Source organism: Echinops telfairi, unplaced genomic scaffold (assembly GCF_000313985.2).
Source record: "Echinops telfairi isolate 266 unplaced genomic scaffold, ASM31398v2 ScPeMD7_74;HRSCAF=306, whole genome shotgun sequence".
In the NCBI taxonomy this organism is placed as follows: domain Eukaryota; kingdom Metazoa; phylum Chordata; class Mammalia; order Afrosoricida; family Tenrecidae; genus Echinops; species Echinops telfairi.
The window spans coordinates 192,807-202,440 of NW_022103972.1; the positions used below are offsets into that span (position 1 = coordinate 192,807).

Genomic DNA, 9,634 nt, shown 5'->3' on the forward strand with positions numbered 1-9,634 from the left:
GTTAATACTAAACCTCTAAATATATGCACATAGATCTATTTTTCCATCCTTATATATAAATATATTTACATATGTACAGTACATGCATTTATCTAGACCTCTATAAATGTCCTTTGCCTCCCAGCTCTTTCCTCTGTCTTTCCTTTGACTTTCTTCCTGTCCCACTATCATGCTCAGTCCCCACCAGGGTTTCAGCAATTTCTCTTTGTTACATTACCCTTGATCATGCCCTATCAGGCCTGCCATACCCTCGTTACCACTGATTTGGGTCACTTGTTGTTCCCCTTTCCCTGGGTTTGTTAACACCACTACCTTTCCCCCCACCTCCCCTTTTCCCATGTCTCCCCAGAACTGTCGGTCCCGTTGCTTTCTCCTCCAGATTGTTCATCCAGCCTAGATAGACCTGCAGAGATAATAACAAGCACAAAAACAAGACAGAGCAAAACCAAGAAACAATATACAACAAAACAACAATAACAAATCAATAAAAAAACACAACAAAACCCAATAAGAAAGAAAAGCTTGTATTTAGTTCCAGGATAGTTTGTTGGTCTTTAGGAGTGTTTTCCAGTCCAGTCCGTTGGGGCACCACACCGTGGCCCCAAAGTCCACCTTCAGCATTCACTGGGGAATTCACCGCTTCATTCCATTGCTGTTCTGTTGCACACCCTTAGTGTTTTGCCTCAGTGAAATGGGATCAGATGGGGTGCAAGTACCACACTGTGTCTCTGGTGTTGTCCCCTATAGGGCATTGGGTCAGTGAGGGGCACCATGTCTCATAGTGGGGCCAGCCATGTGGTCCTCTCTGTCGACTGGCTGCACTAACTGGGAACATTGTCCTCACAGCCTGGTGGGCCTGGATGTGCTCCACTCTCTCCTCCTCCCCTTTCTTCTGCTCCAGTGTGCTCTGATCAGATATGTCCCTCTCTCGGAGCTGCAGATTCAATGCCGTCCTTTGAAATAAATTTTTCTATGGGGAGAGGCAGGTGTCCACTTAGTAGTTGGGATTGGGGCTGGCATCCCAGCAAAGTGTCTTCATTTCAAACAATTGCTTATTCCCTTAAGCAAATTCTGGCCCAAAGAATTCCAGGTGACCAACACCTTGTGCTTGGATTTCCCCATTGTAAAATGATATATTAATTTGGAGATACACAGAGATTCTAATTAATCAGTAAATGAATGGTGTCAACACCAAGTCCGGGGGAAAAGTTTTAAACTTTGTTAGGAGGAATGAAATAAATTGGGATTTAGCTTTAAAATTCCATGTTACAGATCGTGTCACAGCTTCTATGGTCAATAATATAAACATTTTTATTTAAATTACACAATCCTTGAGATTAGGGAATACATTTAAGGTGAGATCCGTGAGCAGTTGTGATGGGGTGGGGCCAGAGCACAAATGGAGAAGCTGTCCTTGGTTGGAAATGCTCACTTTTCAATTGAACCAGAGCCCCCTGGGTAAGGGACATTTAAAAGAGTGTCTGCGCTCATTCTCTAAATGTTGAGGATCAGTTGCATGGATGGACCTAATTTTAATGGAAAGGCCTGTTGGCCTCAAGAAAATTTCTTTTGGCTCAAGATCTAAAACACAGTTCTTGGCTTTTCTTCTCACTCTGATTATTTTCTCAAATGATTATTTTCCATCTACTTCTCTACTGAATCTTTACACTTGAAATCAGGACTTGACGAATTTTGCATCATTTTGGATATTCCAACAAACAAAGGTGTGTGTGTGTGTGTGTGTGTGTGTGTGTGTGTGTGTGTGTATTCAGAATCTTGCATTTTTTAGAGGCTACAGAGTTAAAACATTATCTTGTCTGAAGCCCAACTTTTCTAGGTGGCATGTTCTTCCCTGAGACCCCATGACACTTGAATATCTTTGTTTACACTGAGGTTGACCTCAGTCATCAGGCTCTGGGATGTAGTGTGTCTATTGCTTGTAAGAGCAGTGGAGTGGTGATGACCATGACCCAAGGCTGGAAAAATCCTGGCTGAATAAGCTTAGAAGGGGGCAATGCCTACTGGAAACATTGTGCCAGAGGTTTCAGGTCATATGTGCATAAATAAAATGTAAAGCTGGGAGTGGAGCATGTCCTTTCTACCCAGTGTCTGGTTTACCCTTCCCTGATCTTCCGAATTTGGACTGACCAGACCCCAACACCACGTGATTCATTTCCTCTAACTTTCATGAATTTCTGTTGGACGGTGCAGTGATTCTTGGAAACCAGATACATGAGGGGATATCCTCAAGTGTGGGGTAGGTTGAAATTAGAACTGAATGGCTTCATGATAGAGTTGGACCTTTGGGTCATTATCAACCCCAACTCTTTGGGACTAATCTGGTATTCATGCTTCTGGAAGAGGTTATTCCCACACAAGGAAAACTACTAAGGACTATGAGTAGGTTAATTAAGAGGTGCTAGGGTTTCCAGGAAAAAAAGACTCTTGGAGAGTGTGAGGGCTAAAGATGATTTAGGGTCCAATTGATGGTTTCAACAACCTATATTTTGCCCACTCTCTGGAGCCCAGGACATATAGAAGCCCAAGGCAGGGCAGGGGCAATGAGAGGCTGGAGGGAGAACAGTGGGCTCAGAAATTCTGGGAATTATTTGACCTTTACCACATGCCTCTTGAGAAAAACCTTCTTTCATTATTGACTAACATGCATATGAGTTCAAACAAAGGGTTACCTCAAATTGGGCTCAGAAGGAAGAGGGGAGTCTGATCTTTATCACCTTCTGCTTATAAGGAAAGGGCTCCTTGAAATGCAAATTATCATTCAGGCACCAGGGTACAAACTAAGCCCTGGGCTTGGAGAGCTATCAGTTTTTTTCAGACACAGCTGTGGTCTAAAGATGTTATTCCTGTGTGTTCTCCTGTGCCTGGTGACAATTCCCCAAGGTGAGAGATTCAGATATCCGACCTGGGTCTATGGGTATGGATGTGACTTCAAGCAAGTAACAGGACCCTCTGTTTTTGTTTGCAGGCATCCTGTCCCAGGTGCAACTTCAGGAGTCGGGTCCAGGGCTGGTGAAGCCTTCCCAGAAGCTGTCCCTCACCTGCACTGTCTCTGGTTCCTCCATTACAAGCAGTGGTTACTGTTGGAGCTGGATCCGCCAACCCTCAGGGAAGGGGCTGCAGTGGATGGGAGTGATATGCTATCGTGGTGGTACAAGTTATAACCCGTCCTTCCAAAGCCGACTCTCTATCTCCAGAGACACATCGAAGAATCAGTTCTCCCTGCAGCTGAGCTCCGTGACTGCCGAGGACTCAGCCGTGTATTACTGTGCAAGGAGCACAGTGAGGGGAAGTCAGTGTGAGCCAAGACACAAACCTCCCCTGCAGGGGAGACATTGGGCAGCAGGGGGCGCGCCGGACCCACTAAGTACAAACACTCAGCCCTAGACAGGCACAGATGGATGACAGCGAGGCTTTCCTATTAGTATTAGGGCTTCCTCTCATAGCTCTCAGCCTCCCCAGGGGCAGTTTTTCCTTGTATTTGTTTATTTTCTCTAAATTTTCTTCTCACTGCAAGCTTTAAAGGAGAAACTAGCATTCTCCGATTGCAATACAAATATTAAAAGTGACTCTGACCCTTCATTATCATCCTATATGACCCATGTTCCTTCACAAGAAACTAATTTTCATGGGCATTCTCATGCTAACTGTCACTCAAAATCCGTTGACAATGAAATGCAAGCATGTACAGATTAATGAGTCCAGTGCATCATTTTAATTGTCCTGCGGTCACTCATCTATTACAACCCAGGGTCAGGTCTATCAGGTGTCTCTCTGCATTCCTCCTAGTGCATTTTGGGTAGTGACTGACTAATATTTTCTGTGTCTGAGAAAATAATTATGGAGACTTCAGGGGCTAACCTTGTGATATGTCTTTAGTGATGCTTGCCTCGCATAGTCTCTCTTCATGCAGAAAGAAGGGTTCTGGGGATAGAAAGAGCCCTGACACTGGGAACAGGTTAACTGGAGTGACCGGTGTGGTTGGGAGGACTCAATTCTGAAATCAATCATTGGGGTCACAATGAAGGAAATGCTCATTGGAAGGACAGCTTTGATTCTAAAAGAAGCAAATTCACCCAAAGGGCAGGACTGCAGTGGATGGGAGTGATATGCTATAGTGGTGGTACAAGTTATAACCCGTCCTTCCAAAGCCGACTGTCTATCTCCAGAGACACATCGAAGAATCAGTATCTCATAGTTCTCTGTGGAATAGAAAATGGTCAATCTCTTCACATATTTCCATCATGTTATCAGGGGCCCAATTTCGGGAGAAATACGTCCCATTTGGTAGTGTTAGCAAAGAAGAGAAATATGCTCAATTAGATGCACAGACAGAGTGGCAGCATAAAAGGTCTGAAACAGGAGCAAGAGTGAGTATGGTTCAGGACCTGGTAGTTTTTCTTTCTGTTCTTTTATCTATTGCATCATTATGAGTAATAACTGAATCAAAGGCAACTAATAACATGTCTGATGGCGTGAGGTGCAAAAAATTGAAATTAATTTTGTTCAGCCAAATGCAATTACCTAAAATAATAATATATTACACCATTTTAAAAAATTCAAAAACTGTTAAAATTATTTAACAATTTAAATTCAATAAGTATATTATTCAAAATTAAGGTAAATTTATATGGCTATCAAACAAGTAGGAAAACAAAGTGCAATAAATAAATAAATAAATAAATAATAAAGACTATATATACACTATATACAAATTCACTGTCGCTGATGCCATGGTGGATTTTACATTGGGATACTAAGTGGAAGGTCAGGAGTTTGAAACCACCATTACTCCAAGGGAGAAAGATGAGGCTGTTTGCTCCCCCAAAGATTTGCAGTGTCTGAAACCCCAAGGAGCAGTTCTACTCTGTCCTAGAGGGCCACTCACTGTGAGATGGAATTCACTGGTGCCATTGGGTTATGGTAATTGAGTTTCTCGTGTGTGTCCTATTTTGGTTCCTTATCGCCATTCATTTGTTTTCTGCATATACTGTATTTTGTTTAATCATATTTAATATTATTGTCAGGATTAGTTCTATTTTCCCCTTCTTATTCTCTTGTCCATAAAATTTCTTACACTGTGTTTTGGTTATGCCATCTTTTTCTATACCACCTTTTATTTATTTACTTATCTATTTATTTATTTATTTATTTATCCTTTTTACTGAGGGCTCGTACAACTCTTATCACAATCCATACATACATCCATTGTGTCAAGCACATTTGTACATTTGTTGCCATCATCATTCTCAAAGTACTTTGTTTCTACTTGAGCCTTTGGTATCAGCTCCTCATTTTCCCCCTACATCCCCACCCCCCTCACGAATCCCTGATAAGTTATTATTACTTTGTAAGGGGAACCGATCACAAGGATCCACATATAACCCCCTCCCTGGAGGTTGGACAACAGAAAAGTGGGTGAAGGGCGATGTTGGACAGTGTAAGAGCTACCACCTTTCATAATAACATTTATAATATATTTATTAACATGATAATGGTTTTCCTTTAAAATTTTATTTTTTACTCTTTATACTTTGCAAGGTAGATTTATCTTTTAAAAAAAGAACCTTATTTTTCCTTCCAGTTGTATTGTCCCCTTGTTTTGTAGTGTAAGGTCATATTCATAGCATATTTCTGTTAAACCAATGTCTGAGGTTTTCTTATTCTCATTGTCAAATCTCTTTTTGTTCTCAAATCCACTATCACCCTCAGATGAATGTGCAAGTCACTCATCCTAATGAGTCTTCAGTTTTATGTAACATTTCACAGTCAGAATGACACAGAGACTATTGCAACCTGCTAATTGCCCCACAACCTCCTCCCAGGTTTCCTAGACCAGTGACCAGAAAGTGACAAGAGTCATGTGGGTCAGAATTGGGGTCACTGGGCACGGAACTGCCCTAGCTGGAGCAGGCAAGCCCAAGGGCCATGCCAAACCGGCAAGCAAGCTGGCCACCAGGGTGTCCCTTGTCCTATGGCAGATAGCCAAGTGGGAGGGGGCCTGCATCCCAGTGAGTAGCTGCTCATTGAAGATTGGCCCGGCTTGGCCAGCGAAGCAGCAGGAGAGCTGTAGCGGGTCTAGAACCTTGGGTGAACAATCAATGTTGCAGCAAGGTGAAACCTGGGAACCGGTTGCACCCAGACCCCTTAAAAGTGGATCACAAGCACCCCTGAGAACCACTGGGGGTGCTTCACTGCCATCCCAGGACAGACAAGTGTTCCACAGAAAACCTTGCCTCAGAGCCATCACAGTCTTTAAGCCAGTAAATGCCTTTTGCACCATTCCTGTGTTTAAAGCGAACTAGCACCCATGCCTGTCACCCCTAAGATTACCTTTCTAAACTTCTTGTGACACTAACCCCCACTTCCAAGGGCACTGCCATCTCACAACCTTACCCCTGTCTCAATTAAAGTGTCCACCTCTGTGTTTCTCCCAGAAGTTCTCTGGTTACCAATGTCTCTGAACCATGTGTGCCATCTTCAGGACCACCAGCTCCAGGATGACTCCAATTTCACCCAGCATGGGCCCTGAGTGGACAACCTTCCCACAGAGTAGGAGGGGTGTGGACCCAAAGTCCCACTTTGTGCCCCGTTTGCCAGCAGGAAGTAGCTAGAGATGTCTTCGCCCAGTACTCCATTGATTTGGGTCCATACCTCTTCAGCGGGGAAATGTTCCATAGCTAAAGGCAGAAACCACGGGTAGTCCCTCTACAGTCCAAGGCCTCCCTTCCCCCCATTAGAGTAGGAAGCCCATCAAGTCTAGAAGGAATGCACCAATTCTGGCCTGGGAGACAGGAAGCCAGTACACTTGGGAGGGCCCCAATGTAGGCCTGGTGACCTTAATTCAGCCAATGGGGTTATCTGGTACCGTGGACCACGCCTCCCAGGAGAGGGCCCTGAGAAAGGCAGAATCTGAAGCCACCTCCCTCTTTTCTATCTGCTCCTTGGCCTTTTCTCTGCCTCAGGGTTCCACACGTGGGGGTGAGGTGCCCTGAGGGTGCCTGTGTAAAACCTGAAACTTCTTTTGTCCTTTGTAAAAAAAAAATCTCACTTGGATCACAAACCAGGCTTCGACATGAATTCTTTCTCTCAGGAAGCCAAGGACTGAGGCATTTCTCACCCGAGAAACCTAACAGTTGTCCTGAATGCTTTAATTGTGCCCTTCCTCACTGAATCCATGCACTCTCTGATGACCATCTGAGAATCATGCAACTCCACATAAATGGTGGAAAGACACGCAAATCCATCCCTTTATATGTTAATGAGATCCACCCTAGTCCTTAGACTACAGCTGTGAAAGCGAAGCGCCAGCCCCAGGATTCCCAGGTGTCCCCACTCAGTGATCAGGACTGAACACCTAGACTCACCATCGAGTCTATGCTGGGCTGGGTTTTCCTTGTAGCTCTTCTAACAGGTCATTACATGGAGAGCACACATTTCTGAGTATGAGTGAGAGACACGGTGCATACAAGTGATGGTTTCCCTGACCAGGGTGTCCTGTCTCTGTGGTTTCAGGTATCCAATGTAATGTGCAGCTGGTCGAGTCAGACAGGGGCTTGAGGAAACCTGGGGGTTCTCTGAGACCCCTTGTGCAGCTTGTGGATTCGTCTTCAGGAGCTAAAGTATAATTTGTGTGGGCCAGGCTCCAGGAAAAGGACTGAAGAGGTTTACACATTAGCAGTGGTAGTACTTACATTTACTACATAGATTCAGGGGAGAGCCGATTCACCATCTGCAGAGACAACGTCCAAAACACACTCTATCTTCAAGTTGACAGCCTGAAAGTCACGGTGTATTACTGAGCAACAGGCCCAGGGAGGGGATGTCAGGATAAGCCCAGACACAAACCTCTCCTGCCGGGAGATGACTGGGCTGCAGAGGGCACTCATTACCTGCAGAAGACAGGTCTCATTTCCAAAACAGATGCAGATGGGATTTCAAGGTTGTTTTTATTTTTGTGGTCTGGTGCTTTCCCATCCACAGATTCCCTTGGGAATCAATTTTTATGAATCTTTACCTACTCCTGATATCTCCACATTAGACAGTGGTATTGTAACAGGAAAACAACAAAAACACATTCTGCTCTTCCGTAAATGGCATGTGTCCTATATGGTGAGGAAATGACTCCACCAGTTGTCCCCAGTGTCAGAGTTCTGATGAAACACAGGGGAAATTTTTTCAATTATAATCTAGGTGGATAGAGTTCCTGAGTAAGGCTAACTGTTAATTTTTTCTACTAGTAGCTGAACGTTTGGGAGGTAGAACCCCTCCAGTGGTGCCTTGGGAAACAAGCCTTGTGATAGCCTTCAGAAAATTCAGACTAAGGGCTGAGGCCTCCATGGGATCCCATAATTGGGCACTCTCTGGGATGCTATGAGCCAATGGAGAAAGGAAAATGAGAATGTGACAACTGGGAAAGCCCTGGTTTGGTGACGGTGGTGTTTGTGTTAGGTGCCTTCAAGGAGTTGTATGTAAAGCAGAAGGAAACATTGCCCATCCTAAAAATTGTTGTTTGAGTTATTGTTGCAACCACCATTGCAGAAGTTCAATATATCCCATTGAAATTCTTCCTCATTATCTGTTCTTCTACTTGACCAACAATTCTCCTAAGACTAATCTCTCCTGACATATGACATGAAGTCTCACCATTCTTGCTTCTAAGGAGCATTCTGCTTATGTCTTCTAAGACAAATGTGTTTGTTGTTTTGGCAGTCGGAGGTATTTTCAATATTCTTCATAAGCACCATAATTCAAATGGCTTGATTCTTCTTTGGTCTTCCTTATTCACTGTGCAACATTCAAAAGCATAGGATGTAGTCGAAACTACCATGACTTGGCTCAGGAAGACCTTAGTTCTCAAAATGACATCCATTGCTTTCACCAAGCTCAATCTCAGCACCTAAAGCAGGCTAGGGGCAATAGGAGGAGAAACAGGGCTTCTTTAATTCTTCATCTCAAAATGCATCTGAGGAGCTCACCATTCCTCTCCCCTCCTTTCACTGGACTGAACGTGTGCTCATCTGTCAGCTCAAGCACAGAGATCAGTATGAGGAAAGTCATAGAACATCTATCAATCAGTCCTGAGTGCAGAGTAGATGAGCATTATTACTGTTGTGGAAATAGTGTGTGAGAAACAGGGAAGGAACGTCAGTGGGAGCTCAGACACAAATGTCTCTGAAGGGAAGAAGGGTATATGGGACCCAGGGATCACAAGCTCCCTCTTGATAGAAGATGCAAAGGGACGTTGAGAGGATATCTTATATTGATAGTTCCTCTTTCTGCACAGACACCATCTGTCCCACAGATTTCTCCATTCTTGTACTTGTACATGTGTGCGCATTTGTGCTTGTATCTGATGCACCATGTATGTGTTTCTGGCTGTGTGAATGTACAGGTGGCAGTTAGTGTGTGTTATTCTATGTGTGATAATATGCATTACAGTCTTTTAAAAAATAATTCCAGTGTATTTGTGTGTTTTTCTTCTATGTATTAAGCATGTTATACAGGTATGTTAATGTATGCTTTTCTCTCTGTATTAGTGTGGGTGTTTCTTATATGTCTGTTTGTTAGTGTATGCTCTGATGTGTGGAAATTGATGTAGGTATGGATGTTAGTA

The 9,634-nt window shown here is 43.7% G+C and overlaps 1 gene segment (V, D, J or C); it reads left to right on the forward strand.

The window, feature by feature from the left end:
- The first annotated feature begins 2,855 nt into the window (after positions 1 to 2,855).
- LOC115870083 lies at positions 2,856 to 6,702 on the forward strand. The segment is given in 3 exon segments: positions 2,856 to 2,901; positions 2,987 to 3,300; positions 6,622 to 6,702. Coding segments are annotated over 3 exon segments (441 nt in total).
- Positions 6,703 to 9,634: the final 2,932 nt, after the last annotated feature.